At 46.7% G+C, this 15,819-nt stretch overlaps 1 protein-coding gene across 1 annotated transcript in view; it reads left to right on the plus strand.

Annotated features, from left to right (window-relative positions):
- The window catches only part of USH2A (usherin), a 994,545-nt gene that overhangs the window by 83,062 nt on the left and 895,664 nt on the right, over positions 1-15,819 (plus strand). The window contains exon 5 of the mRNA XM_073553328.1: positions 3,938-4,229. Within this exon, the coding sequence (XP_073409429.1) occupies positions 3,938-4,229 (292 nt within the window). The remainder of the gene's footprint in view (positions 1-3,937; positions 4,230-15,819) is intronic.

Genomic DNA, 15,819 nt, shown 5'->3' on the forward strand with positions numbered 1-15,819 from the left:
TAAGGGAGATTTTGAATCTCTGCACACACTTTTGGACACTGGACACTTGTGGATTGTGTGAGGCCCAATGAATATCTGAGCGCTATGTGACAGGCTCGATGGCACAGCTGTGACCAAAGTGACGAGATGATAAGGGAGATTTTGAATCTCTGCGCACACTTTTGGACACTGGACACTTGTGGATTGTGTGAGGCCCAATGAATATCTGAGCCCTATGTGACAGGCTCGATGGCACAGCTGTGACCAAAGTGACGAGAGGATAAGGGAGATTTTGAATCTCTGCACACACTTTTGGACACTGGACACTTGTGGATTGTGTGAGGCCCAATGAATATCTGAGCGCTATGTGACAGGCTCGATGGCACAGCTGTGACCAAAGTGACGAGAGGATAAGGGAGATTTTGAATCTCTGCGCACACTTTTGGACACTGGACACTTGTGGATTGTGTGAGGCCCAATGAATATCTGAGCGCTATGTGACAGGCTCGATGGCACAGCTGTGACCAAAGTGACGAGAGGATAAGGGAGATTTTGAATCTCTGCACACACTTTTGGACACTGGACACTTGTGGATTGTGTGAGGCCCAATGAATATCTGAGCGCTATGTGACAGGCTCGATGGCACAGCTGTGACCAAAGTGACGAGAGGATAAGGGAGATTTTGAATCTCTGCACACACTTTTGGACACTGGACACTTGTGGATTGTGAGAGGCCCAATGAATATCTGAGCGCTATGTGACAGGCTCGATGGCACAGCTGTGACCAAAGTGACGAGAGGATAAGGGAGATTTTGAATCTCTGCACACACTTTTGGACACTGGACACTTTTGGATTGTGTGAGGCCCAATGAATATCTGAGCGCTATGTGACAGGCTCGATGGCACAGCTGTGACCAAAGTGACTACAGCATAAGGGAGATTGGATTGCTTTTAAAAAAGCAGTTTGCGGAGCAGTGGGTAAACAGCAATGCCAGCCTGTCAGGAAGCCTTAAAAGGCAGCCCAACAACCAACACCACTGATACACCACTATATAGCCTCCCCTTGCACTGCGCACACAGTGACTGGTGTGTTGTGCAGGCCAAATTGCTAGCAGCAGAAGCAGTTTTTTTTTCTTCTCAGCAGGACAAAAAAAAAATTGGGATTGCTTTTAAAAAAGCAGTTTGCGGAGCAGTGGGTAAACAGCAATGCCAGCCTGTCAGGAAGCCTTAAAAGGCAGCCCAACAACCAACACCACTGATACACCACAATATAGCCTCCCCTTGCACTGCACACACAGTGACTTGTGTGTTGTGCAGGCCAAATCGCTAGCAGCAGAAGCAGTTTTTTTGTCTTCTTCCCTGCCTAACGCTCTCCCTACAGAATCAGCAGCAACCTCTCCCTATACTGAGATCGGCAGAAGTAAGATGGCGGTCGGCGTGCACGCCCTTTTATACCCCCTGTGACACCCACCAAAGCAAGCCAATCACTTGCATGCCCTTCTGAAAGATGGTGGTGACCCCTGCCTATGTCATCACGTTGCCCACAGTGTCCGTGGATCCTGATTGGCTGTAAAAGAGCGCAAAACAAACTTTTGAAACGCGACTTTGGCGCGTAAGTCGCCGACCTCGTGGCCGACCTCATCCTAGGGTTGGGTTTCGTTTCATGAAACCCGACTTTGACAAAAGTCGGCGACTTTTTAAATTTTTCGACCTGTTTCGCTCAGCTCTACTGGTCAGAATTGAAAAAATTGGCCTGGTCACGAAGGCAAAAACAGGCTCAGGCGCGAAAGGGTTAAATAAGATTTGGTTCAGGTGATCACCTAATTAGAAGCACATTAAGTAGAATGAGGTGTACTCTAGTTGGAATTCAACTAACACTGGGATGGAATGGCTGTCAGACATGTAGAGAAGCTGATATTTATAAAACTGTGCAGTGGTCTCTTAATTTTTGCCAGAAGTGTATATATACACGGTATACACACACACAAACACACACACACACACACACACACATAATAAATACCAGGTCTCAGCTTCTAAAATAATATTTCAAATAGCTCCACAGAAGTGACTTTAAAGGGTTGTCATCCGGGGCCCTCGTATATTAGTAGAAACAAAGTCTCTTACTTTTGAGTGCCCAGAATTATCGGTCTTCATGTACAGCTTACTGATTTCAAAGGGAACCATGTAATCATTTATATGCCCTGCAACGTTGGGGTGATTACTGAATACCCCCATTGATTACTGAGAATAGCTAGGGGATCCCAGTAACATAACAATTTATTATTAATTAGCTTATACTCAATAAACTTTTCTAAAAAAAAATACTGGATTGTCCAAAGCAGAGAACCCTTTTGAGTGGATTATGACATTTCTTTTAAGGATGGAACTGGTTTGAATGGGATTTTTGGAACTTCAAAATTGATAGTTCATCCTTAGGATAGGCCATTTAAGCAAACCTGCCACTAGGTCAAAAGTGGACCGTTTTTACACTTATTTTCTTACTGCTTCTCCCCTGAGAATTATTTTTAAAACAAAAAATCTGCAGCACAGTTCTAGAGTTATGGGCCTTTTAATTTAGAGCTAATTTTTATGTTGGGGGGGGTTGCAATGGGCATGGTTCACAGGATCCTCGGGGCGTGCCTTTAGGCTACTCTGTATTATTACCCTGTGAAGCAACGTCTCCTTAGTAAAGACCAGAAAACATAGCGGCAAATAAATTTCTGGAACCAAATTACGTATTTTGAATTAAATGGAATACTCAGTGGAGCAGTGGGTATAAAATAAGAGCAAAAACTGCCTTCTTTGCAATAGGGTATGGATCACAGGATCCTCTTGGGTGTGTCTTTAGGCTCCTCTGCATTAATACCCTGTGAAGCAATGCCCCCTTGGTCAAGACCAGAAATAGCAGCAGCAAATAAATCTCTGGAACCGCATGTCGGATTTATAATAAAAATGGAATATTCACCTACATTAGGGCCATCAATTTTGCATTCAATAAAAAGATCATATTTTAGATGGATTCATATTTCCAGGTAACTCCCGATCAGCCAGGTAAGTGGGGACGTGGAAACGAAAAGCTTTTGGCAAACATCTCCTGATTCACACAGACCCTTAGCTTTGGGCAAACATCTCCTGATCCACTCAGACCCTCAGCCTTGGGCAAACATCTCCTGATCCACACAGACACTCAGCTTTGGGCAAACCTCTTCTGATCCACACAGACCCTCAGCTTTGGGAAAACATCTCCTGATCCACACAGACCCTCAGCTTTGGGCAAACATCTCCTGATCCACTCAGACCTTTAGCTTTGGACAAGCATCTCCTGATCCACACAGACCCTCAGCTTTGGGCAAACATCTAGTGCTCTACACAGACGGTCAACTTTGAGTAAACATCTCCTGATCCACACAGACCCTCAGCTTTGGGCAAACATCTCCTGATCCACTCAGACCTTTAGCTTTGGACAAGCATCTCCTGATCCACACAGACCCTCAGCTTTGGGCAAACATCTAGTGCTCTACACAGACCATCAACTTTGAGTAAACATCTTCTGATCCACACAGACCCTCAGGTTTTTGCAAACATCTAGTGTTCCACACAGACCCTCGCTTTAGGTAAACATCTCCTGATCCACACAGACCCTCAGCTTTGGGCAAACATCTAGTGCTCCACACAGACCGTCAACTTTGAGTAAACATCTTCTGATCCACACAGACACTCAGCTTCGGTAAACAAACATCTTCTGTTCCACACAGAACCCCAGCATTTGATCTATAACACTTGCATTTGTTGGGGGTCATTGAGAAACATCTCTTTGCTCATCTCTTTTATCATCTCTAAACTCAGGAGTCCTTTAATTACAAGATGCATTGATTTAAATTTGCCTTCTTATCAGTAGTTCATTTTTATCAGTGTAGATTTATTTCTAGGATAACCTTGCTTTGCTTTTCAACAGAGAAATCTTGGAAGTGTTTTCTGAAAAGTTCCTTCAACTGGCGATTCAGTCAGAATGCCGATGTCCTAGCAGCCACCCACGTCTTCACCCCTTGGATGGAAGGTCTTGCCTTCCAAATGGGGCATACAGCAAAACAAAGGACAAAGTGTTAAGGGTAAATCGAGATTCCCACCCGGTGTCCTACATGAATGATAATGATCTTCAAACAACATGGATTTCTTCTATTTTATCTACTTTGGACTTTGACAAAGGCATAACTATTACGTTGAATTTGACCAATGGACATTATCAGGTAAACTATGATAATTCTTATCATATATTATTATTATTTATTCTTAGAGTACCATTGGTTTTATGGTGCTAAACATGAGAGAAGGCTACATAGAAAATACAATGCTTAATTAAAGTGAAAAAACTAAAAATGACAGACTGGGAAAAAGGCCCCTCTAGGTGACATTAAATTTATCTTACAATAAACGGTTGATCATAACAGTATAAAGTATTTGTATGAAGTTTATTATAAAGAAATTTTTTTTTACAAATAATAGAGATCTGCCAAAATTTGAATTCGGCACATTTTTTTTTAACTTTTCTTTGGATATTGAACTTGCATTAAATTTATTAGATGTGAATTGAATGAGGCCTGAGTGCCATCCAAGAAGTTAATTATTAAGCTCTGACCCGTTCAGCTCCCCAAGAGTCTTCTGCTGACTTCCCCAGCCTCTGCTCCTCTCTGGCATCGGTTTCATCTTCTGTCGGTGCCATCCTAACATGTGTCTCTTCACATGGTCATGTGAAGTGCAAGCTTTTGGAAATTCTATCAAATTTGATTAGGTTAGAAATAATTCACTCATCCTTTCTAAATAAATTATAATTATTTATTCCTCTTATTCACATATAAAAAACATAGCAATTTTCCAATTTTTAGAAAGTATAGTCTGACACTTCCTTTTATCTGTAAGTCACTTATCAGCTTCACCATGTAGACTGAGAAAGCATCAACAGAGTCATCTCATTATCACTAGATGGTGGATGAGTTGATAACAGCTCTATAGTATAAGTCAGGGGCTGTTCGTCACTTATGTAATTAATAGAGTTCTAAAACTAGTGCACCTTCAGTGCTTAAGGGGTTGAACCATGGATGCATGCAATGGTGCTGTTGTGAGCTCATTTTCAGGTTTGCCTCTGGCTTCTGGTGAGGGTTATGGAGCTGGCTGTGCTGACAGAGGAATAGTGAGCTTGCTCAGCCTATCTTTCTACCTGTGTCTGTGTTTTCATCTTGTTTCACCGACAATACATGTTGGGGGCTGTCTATTGCTTTGCGGTCTGCTCTGGGGCAGTTTAGATTTTCCCTTTCTTTCTTTAGGCTTATTTAGTTCTCCGGCCGTGACGAGGCGTCTAGGACCACTGTAGGCACGCTCCACAGCTACTGCTAGTTGTTGTGGATAGGATCAGTGGTCTGCAATCCGCTAGTTACCAACCTCTCTGGTTTTCTGGGCTTAGCTTGCTTTTTGTTTTTTCCTCCTTGGTGACTCATTCATAACAGGTGCGCAAAGAGAAACCACATTTCATTCTAATCCGGGGATACCACAGCCCCATTTTGGCGATTGATGGGGTCTTAGTGATGTAACCTCCATCAATCCTTCATTTGCATTTAGGCTTCACCCCCTTAACTCGAAAAGCCATAATAAATATCAAAATGTGTTTCTTAAAACCTTAGATAAAATCAGGTGTTCGATCATTACGGTGATGTCTAATTTTAGATGAATCACTTACGGAAGTTGCTTATAATAACTGATTCATATTACTTTTTCACACAGAAAAGAATGTTCTCCCATCCCTCTCCCAAATAAAAGCCATACCAACATACTTGTTCTGCAGCTTATACCGAAATATTCAGTGTCCGAAAACCTGGTTGCAACAATATCTTATTTGTCTTCAATCATTCATGAAGTTCATTACATCTAGACATTCGATATCCTCCTGTGCTTGTTCTGTAATTCTGCTTCCTTTTATGGTTCCTGCAGATTAATAGCCTCCTAAGCTAAATACTTTATCTTTCAACTCCCTCTTCTTCTGTATATATCCCTATAGTGATTATGATGTATGCTCATAATTATCTTGACTAGTGTTCTTATAATTCTTAGCTAATTAGTGTCGCTGAATGCTTCACAGGCAAAGTCAACAATGGTTATTCGCGGCATCCTATGAATATACAGTATAACTATTCAATGCCAGTTACTCTACAGGATTTCTTGCAAACATCTGCTTACAGTCTATTTCTGTTGCTGCATATTGGGGCATAAAACAGATTATAGTAAAGTCCCGAGAACATTTATTAAAATGAGAAAAAAAATTGTCAAAATTCCGTATGTTTACCGTAATTGTTTTTTTGAGGGACAGATAGGGGGTGTTAGCAAAGAAAAGTGTAGAAAAATTATAGAAAACTATAGAAAATTATGTTTGCCTTTTATCACATCGTTATGCTTTCTCATACCGGTATACCTATTCCTGACATTGTACTTGGCCCCAGGAAAGGCTGTAATGACACTTAGGCCAGTAACCTTTCTTTTCATCTTAACACTGAGTTGTCTATGAGGGGGTGGAGTTTTATGTAGGTTTGAACCACCGATGAGGACCAAGGATGTGGTCAAACTAAGCAGGCAACTTCTAATAAATCCAATGCCTGCCTTCAAGTGAGGACTAAGGGACCGGGAGGGTGGGTGGTCATGTAGGTTGCCTTTGGATAGGTGCAACTTTGGGATTTAAAAAAAAAATAAGATCGGTGAATGTTTGAGTTGAACAGAGCTAATGGACCTATCTCTGGATACTTAGTAAGGTACGGTCTTCATGAGTTATACATGTGTGGAAAGGACTGGGATGAATTAGGAAGAGGGGTGAGTGAGGTTTCTGTGGGGGTGGGGTTTTATGTAGCTTTGCACCACCCATGAGGAGCAATGAAGTTGTTAGGAGTGGCGGAACGCACTAAATATAAAATAACGTAAAGTGCATTCGCCGCCCGGCGTCCACCATGCAGAAAGTGTTAACACTGCTGCTAGATAATGGCAGATGAACAATATGGTGGTATCTCGCACAGGGGTTAAACGTCACCCGGTGTGCAGAGGACATACTCTGTTAATTTCACAGAGACGCAAAAGCATAAACTTAAATACTGAGCCTGTTGGATTGACAGGTTTCAGAGGAGTGCACGCACGGTATATGGTCACAAGAGCTGGGCCCCAGGCAGAGGGTCAGAGTCCGTCTAGACCTACCGTGCGTGCGGCGTCGCCACTGCGGTCACCAGTAGGTGCTGCTAACTGCAGCACGGCGGCAGACAGGGCCGCTAAGCGATAGTGCCGTGTGAGACGTGACACCACCGGACGCTAGTGTAGAGGTGAGGTGTGCACTGTGGCCTAGGGCTTGCCACTGACTGGCGCTGACTCTTTCTCTAGTTCCCTGTCCAGATGCGTAATATCAGAGGGAGGGGAATTATAATAAGTCAGTCACCAGAATCATGCATCCATTACCAATCACACATATAGCTAATAGAGTCTATACTAGCGCACGGCCGTGTGGACATGCGACCCTTTATAGCCGGGAACTTCCGGAAGCTTCCATATCCCTGTGATGGATGAATCAGCTCACGAGACGGACCTGGGCATGTGACTCCTGATCTCCAATGGGAGATCGTCTCATGAGCATGCTCAGTAGAGCGACGGAGGGACTTAGCGTCTGGAGCGATTTGCTGCGGAGCCGCCCGCATTGCAATTGCTGACCCAAAGGTGGCAGCAATAGCCAGACCCACAGAGCATGTCTGGGCAGGGCATCCGGGATGCCGGGAATGCTGAGCAATCTGCTCTGCGGTCGAGAGGCAATGGGAGACCACAGAATGTGAGGCTCTGGACTCCTGCAGAACCGCTGCAGGAAGCCGATGCCTAACATTACCCACCCAAGGGCCCCCTCCCTCCTGAGCCTTCCAATCCAGCACATAAAGTTTTTTGACACGTACCACCTTGTGTCCCACAGAGGTATAGGCCTGAGACTCGTCCGAAGACAAGTCTGATGTCCCGGCAGATGACTCCGAAAACCAGGACATGTGAACAGGTTTGAGAAGGGACACGTGGAAGGCGTCAGGGATGACTAAGTCGCCAAGAGCAGAAGTTGGAGCGGGACGCCGATGTGCGTCGGCGGGCGTCTTCATTCTCACTTTGGAGGCTTGAGTGACATGCGAGGTGCGACCCAAGCTGTCGCGAACCTCCATTGCCCGGTCTGGCACCGGCGAGGGATACAGTAACCCAGCCAGCCTCTGTTTAGAGGAGCTGCTCTGAGCACAAGAGGCACATGCTTGAATGCATTTTTTAGTGTCCCGGGCCCTGTGCAGCCACCAATAGGACCTTGCCAGGAGTTTTGTGGTCTGCTTGTAGCCAAAGTGACCACCAACTCTGGACGCGTGTGCCCACGCGAGGACCTTGGACCGCAGATGAGGCGGGACAAAGGTTTTGCCCGGCGGCACTGACTCGAGGGCGACCGGAGCCACGGGCTTCAGGCTCCCAGTAGGGGGCGTGGAAAGATAGAGGGGTTACAAGGACACTAAACTTCAGGAAAGCAAATTTCCAACGGATGAGAGATGATCTTGGTGCAATTAACTGGGACGATATCCTGAGACATAAATATACACAAAGAAAATGGGAGACGTTTATTAGCATCCTGAATAGGACCTGTGCACAATATATACTGTATGGGAATAAACATGTTAGAAATAGGAGGAAACCACTATGGCTAAATAGAGCTGTAAGGGGCGCAATAACTGACAAAAAGAAAGCATTTAGAGAATTAAAGCAAATAGGTAGTGATGAGGCATTAACTAAATACAGAAGATTAAATAAATTCTGTAAAAAGCAAATCAAGACAGCAAAGACTGAGACAGAGAGACTCATTGCCAGAGAAAGTAAAAATAATCCCAAAATATTCTTTAACTACATAAATAGTAAGAAACTAAAAAATGATAGTGTTGGTCCACTTAAAAATAGTCTGGGTGAAATGGTGGATGAGGATGATGAAAAAGTCAATATGCTAAATGACTTTTTTTCAACAGTATTTACACAGGAAAATCCCATGACGGATAACATGGTCAGTGATAACAAAAATTCTCCATTAAATGTCACCTGCTTAACCCAGCAGGAAGTACGGTGGCATCTAAAAATCACTAAAATTGACAAATCCCCGGGCCCGGATGGGATACACCCCCGAGTACTGCAGGAATTAAGCACAGTCATAGATAGACCATTATTTTTAATCTTTAAAGATTCCATAATAACGGGGTCTGTACCACAGGACTGGCGTATAGCAAATGTGGTGCCAATATTCAAAAAGGGGACAAAAACTGAACTTGGAAATTATAGGCCAGTGAGTTTATCCTCAACTGTGGGTAAAATCCTGGAGGGTTTTCTAAGAGATACTATACTGGAGTATCTGGAGACGAATAACCTCATGATCCAATATCAACATGGGTTTACAAGAGACCGTTCCTGTCAGACTAATCTGATAAGCTTTTATGAAGAGGTAAGCTCCGGACTGGACCAAGGGAATGCAGTGGATGTGGTGTACATGGACTTTTCAAAAGCTTTTGATACGGTGCCACACAAAAGGTTGATACATAAAATGAGAACAATGGGGATAGGGGAAAATATGTGTAGGTGGGTTAAGAGCTGGCTCAGGGATAGGAAACAAAGGGTGGTTATTAATGGAGCACACTCGGACTGGGTCACGGTTAGCAGTGGGGTACCACAGGGGTCAGTATTGGGCCCGCTTCTTTTTAACATATTTATTAATGATCTTGTAGGGGGCATAGAGAGTAGAATTTCAATATTTGGAGATGACACTAAACTCTGCAGGGTAATCAATACAGAGGAGGACAATTTTGTATTGCAGGAGGATTTATGTAAACTAGAAGCTTGGGCTGATAAATGGCAAATGAGCTTTAATGGGGATAAATGTAAGGTCATGCACTTGGGTAGAACGAACAAGATGTATAATTATGTGCTTAATTGTAAAACACTGGGCAAAACTGTCACTGAAAAAGACCTGGGTGTATGGGTGGACAACAAACTCACTTTACAGTAGTGGCCAGTGTCAGGCAGCTGCTGCAAAGGCAAATAAAATAATGGGATGCATTAAAAGAGGCATAGATGCTCATGAGGAGAACATAATTTTACCTCTATACAAGTCACCACACTTAGAATACTGTGTACAGTTCTGGTCTCCGGTGTATATGAAAGACATAGCTGAACTGGAGCGGGAGCGGGTGCAGAGAAGAGCGACCAAGGTACTTAGGGAACTGGGGGGTCTGCAATACCAAAATAGGTTATTACACTTGGGGTTATTTAGTTTGGAAAATCGAAGGCTTAGGGGTGACCTTATTGCAATGTATAAATATATGCGGGGACAGTACAAAGACCTTTCTAATCTTTTTACTCTTAGACCTGTGACGGAGACAAGGGCGCACCCTCTACGTTTGGAGGAAAGAAGGTTTAAGCATACTCACAGACGTGGATTCTTTACTGTAAGAGCAGTGAGACTATGGAACTCTCTGCCATATGATGTTGTAATGAGTGATTCCCTACTAAAATTTAAGAAGGGACTGGATGCCTTTCTTGAAAAGTATAATACTACAGGGTATATACACTAGTTTCCTTAATATTGCGTTGATCCAGGGAGCAAGTCTGATTGCTGTATGTGGAGTCGGGAAGGAATTTTTTTCCCCAATGTGAAGCTTACTGTTTGCCACATGGGTTTTTTTTTGCCTTCCTCTGGATCAACATGTTAGGGCAAGTTAGGATAGGATATGGGTTGAACTAGATGGACTTAAAGTCTTCCCTCAACCTTAATAACTATGTTACTATGTTACCTCCGCAGAGGCTACTTGGACACTCTCCCCCATGCACCTTCCTAAACAGTCTTTGCTCCATCCCAGTATTTTCCCCGAGGAACACTCTATATGAGGGGAGTGGCAATGGAGCCAGGGCACCCCGAGGAGCACCTGATCGATGCCCTCTGGCATAATGAGCAGGGACAGCGTCTCCTGGTGAGATGGTGGAATTGAGAGCCTAAGGGGTGCTGTTTGGTGGGTAATTTGGGAAGATAAGGTCAACCCGATGACTACCCTGATGAGCACTGGGTGAGGAAGTGGTACCAATGGGATAGCGTGCTGTTGGGCGAAGGACGAGGACATAAAGTTCCCTTCTGCCCCGAAATCCACCGTGACCTGTACCTCCCAGGAGGAATCACCGCTATCTAACGTCCCTAGGAGTGCCGGTTTGGGAGAGAAGGTCTCCATAGCGAATAAACCCCCTCCCATTACCAGTGAACGCGATTGTTTTTTCGGCCGCTGCGCACACCCGTTAGCCAGGTGACCAGAGTGTCGACACTGGTAACAGCGTGTGGGACTTGGTTCCGGACACGTCTTGAGACCGGCTCGGGACACCTCCATGGGCTCTGGAGGTAAATTCTCCGGCTCGGGTGGTTCCAGAGGTTCACAGAGGTTGGGAGCCAGTCTAACCCTCCGTCTGGATTGAGCACGCTCCAGCCCACGCTCTGAAAAACGGAGATCGATGCGGGTGGAAATGGCTATCAGCTCCTCCAGACTTGCGGGAATTTCCCTGGTAGATAGAGCATCTTTAACTTGTTCTGCCAACCCTCTCCAGAACACAGGGATAAGGGTTTTATCAGGCCATTCCAGCTCGGAAGCCAGTGTATGGAAACGGATGGCGTACTGGCTGACCGAGAGGGATCCCTGTGCTAACGCTAGTAGCTGGAGAGAGGTGTCGTGAGTGACCCGTGGCCCCAAAAAGACCTGCTTTAGGGATGTTAAGAACCGGGCAGCGGTCCGAACCTCTGGGTCACCACGCTCCCACAGTGGCGTGGCCCACTCCAACGCCCTGCCCGACAGAAGGTAAACAAGAAACCCCACCTTGGCCCATTCTGTGGGGAATCGCGCGGCCAGTAACTCGAGCTGGATAGAGCACTGGCTCACGAAACCCCTGCAGGAGGCGCTGTTGCCAGAAAATTTTTCGGGCAATGGGAGGTGGGAAACTGTCAGTGCAGGCGTGGACGTGGACACACGTGAGACAGCCTCTGCGACTGCCTGAGCAGCAGCCTCAGTAAACTTTACAGCTGAGGTAGCACTCTCGAGAGTAGCCAACCTGCCCTCCAGCTGCCGAATGTACTGCAGAAGCTGCTGCAGATCTGCCATTACTAGCCAGACCCTGGCGCTAGTATAATGATAGGAGCGGCGGAACGCACTAAATATAAAATAACGTAAAGTGCGTTCACCGCCACCGTGCAGAAGGTGTTAACACTGCTGCTAGATAATGGTGGATGAACAATATGGCGGTATCTCGCACACGGGTTAAACATCACCCGGTGTGCAGAGGACGTACTCTGTTAATTTCACCGAGACGCATAGGAGATCGTCTCGTGAGCATGCTCAGTGTGACGGAGTGACGGAGTCAGCTTTCGCTGAGTCGTTTTCTTTAGAGTGGACCCTCTGGGTCGTGGCACCCACCCACCTAGGGCGAGCTAACCTTGTGAGGAACCACCCCCTATACAGGGAGTGTCAGGGGCAAGATCAAGGGGGTGAGCCACCATGACTGCTGGAACCAGACGGCCGGCTCAAGTAGACACTAGGTACGAGTGTCTGACGACAAAGGACATGCAGGAAACAAGACTAGACAAGGCGTGAAATCAAGGTATCTTCATTAAGGCAAACTCAGGGTTACATCAGGTGCAAAATGTGATAACAGAGAAAACACAGCAAGGTGCGTGCGTGGCACGCCAAGGACAATGGCATGGTACGTGCCAGGTGGCACACCTGGGTACAGGCAAGGGCTCAATGGCATCAGACTCCGGACAACTGGTAATGATCAACAGGATCAGGGCATCAGGCTGCCGACATCAGTTCCGGACATCAGGCCGCAGTCATCAGGCTTACAATCTCTGGCAGCGATCGGCAGGTTCCGGGCATCCGGAAGGCAAACCAGGGTTCAGACAAGGAGGCACGACAGATCTTCAGACATAGTGCATGTTAGGGAACACGCCAAGGTCCAAGGCAAGGTTCCAGGCAGGGTGCATGCTAGAGGCACACCAGGGTCCAGGGCAAGGTGCGTGTGTAGGGGACATGCCAGGGTTCAAGGTCCAAGGCAAGGTCCTGCCGAGGGACACGCCAGGGTCAGGGTTCAAGGCAAGGTCCTGCATGTGCCGAGGGACACGCCAGGGTCAGGGTTCAAGGCAAGGTCCTGCGCATGCCGAGGGACATGCCAGGGTCAGGTTCAAGTCAGGGTGCATGCTAAGAGACATGCCAGGGTTCAGGCAAGGGCCTATGCATGCAGGAGGGCACGACATGGTACAGGCTAGGGCCTGTGCGTGCAAGAGGCCACGACAGGGTATAGGCTAGGGCCTGTGCATGCAAGAGGGCACGACAGGGTATATGGCAAGACCTGCGCATACTTTTACAGAAGCACGGGGAGGTATGCCAAGGAGCAGGCTAGGGCCTGTGCATGCTATTAGAGAAGCACGCAAAGCACAGTGCAGAGACAGCGTGGGTGCAAGGAAGCACAGAGAGCACGGCGGGGGGCACTGGCTAGCTGGTCGGGCTGAGGTACAGACAGACGGGCAAGACTGATGCGAACCCGGCTGAGGCATAACAGGCGACACAGCTGTCACTGGCCGACGAGCATGGCTGAGGCACAGTCAGGAGGCTAGGAAGGCCAGGCGCATGCAAAGGGCACATGAAGAAAAAAGGCAAGAAACACGGCAAAACTAGACAAGGTACGGAACAAGGAGCGGAACGTAGGCAGAAGCACAGAGCCGGGTCAGAGAGAGAGTATAGGGCTAGCAGCGGAGCGTAGGCCGAAGCCCAGAGCCGTGTCAAGGGAGAACCTTGAGACTAGCCAGGAAATGTGCTAGAGAGCACCATAGGATAGAGTCTAGCAGCAAAGCGTAGGCCGAAGCCCAGAGCCAGGTCAAGGCAGAACCTTGAGACTAGACATGGAATGTGCAAGAGCACCATAAGACAGAGTACGGAAAACCAGGCAGAGACAGAGAACGTGGAAGTACTACAAGGCTCAGATGAGCAAAGGCCAGACATGGAGAAACAGGCAAGGCAGAAAACATAGGAAGTACTACAAGGCAAAGCATGGCAAGGACAAGACATGGCGAAAACAGGCAAAGGCAGAGAACATAGAAAGTACAACAAGTCAAAGCATAACAAGGACAAAACACGGCACGAGAGACAGCACAAGACATGGCACGGGACAAGAGGCAGAATACAAGCACAGAGCGTGTGCAGAGACGCACTACAGGGCAGAGTGCAGGGGAACAGAATACAGGGAGCGACCCAGCAGACCAAGCAGCCATGCAGGGAAGCAACACGATACTCAGGCCCTGACCATAGGAAGGGGCGGTCTGATATAGCACCATAACACCTACACTTCCGGGTCAGGACCAGGGAAGGACTTCCGGTTCAGACCCTCCAGGATCATTGAGATCATTGCTAGATCAGACTGGGCTGGACCATAGAGAAGGTCACATGATCAGGGGCTCCAGAAACACTGAAAAGTTAGCTGGGTCAGACAGTGCTGGAACATGGGAAAGGTCACATGATCAGGGGCAGGACCACAGAGACAACCACAGCAGGCAGAGCAGAGACTGGCACGCACACAGCAACGGCGTGCAGCGATGAGGTACGCGTGCGCATAAACACTGCTCCAGGAGTCACGCAGCACAGCAGTCATGAGGTGCGCAGGCACACTGCTCCAGGGATCTTGCAGCATAGCAGACATGAGGTGCGCATGCACACTGCTCCGGGAATCTTGCAGCATAGCAGACATGAGGTGCACGTGCACACTGCTCCAGGGAACTTGCAGCATAGCAGACATGAGGTGCGCGTGCACACTGCTCCGAGGATCTTGCAGCATAGCAGACATGAGGTGCACGTGCACACTGCTTCAGGGATCTTGCAGCATAGCAGACATAGCGGGCATGACACTCAGTAGAGCGACGGAGGGACTTAGCCTCTGGAGCGATTTGCTGCTGAGCCGCCCGCATTGCCATTGTTGACCCAAAGGTGGCAGCAGTAGCCAGACCCACAGAGCAGGTCTGGGCAGGGTGTCCGGGATGCCGGGATTGCTGAGCAATCTGCTCTGCGGTCGAGAGGCAATGGGAGACCGCAGAATGTGAGGCTCTAGACTCCTGCAGAACCGCTGCAGGAAGCCGACACCTAACAGAAGTGATCAAACTCAGTCAGTATGCTACTATCATTGGCAGAAGTACTTAGCAGATGCCATGTCTTCAGGAACGAAACAAGAGGTAGTCAATGCAGGTGGTCATCTAGGTTATCATTGGGTGCAGTAATTGTTGGATTTAAAAGAAAACCCTAAGATAGTTGAAGGTTTGAGGGGAACACAGACAGGAGAGGAACTAGCAGAGCTAATGATTCAAGTTCCAGATTTGGTAAGATGTTGATATTGTGATATAAACTATACATGTGTGAAAAGGAATGGGTTGTAGAGAATAGTGAAGTATGTAATATATAATTGAACACAAAGAAATAATTAAAGTAATGATTTCCTATACAATATCTACAGTATACAGGTGAATTTTAGGGATCTTTTCATTCTGTAACCCCTGCCTCTGCCACTATATGAGCTCGTCCTGCTCTTGCCAGTCTCCCTGGTACATACCCTTGGACCGTCTAAGTTCCTTCCATATATTAGATATCACACATGTAGCAAGCATCAAACAAATATTCAGTGCACTATACCTATTGATTTGTAAACTTGAGCATTTGTTTGGCAGCGTATACTGCTCTTGCTGTGCATGCCATG

The sequence above is a fragment of the Dendrobates tinctorius genome, unplaced genomic scaffold (assembly GCF_039654945.1).
Source record: "Dendrobates tinctorius isolate UK_male_01 unplaced genomic scaffold, ASM3965494v1 ptg000201l, whole genome shotgun sequence".
NCBI classification, from domain to species: Eukaryota; Metazoa; Chordata; class Amphibia; order Anura; family Dendrobatidae; genus Dendrobates; species Dendrobates tinctorius.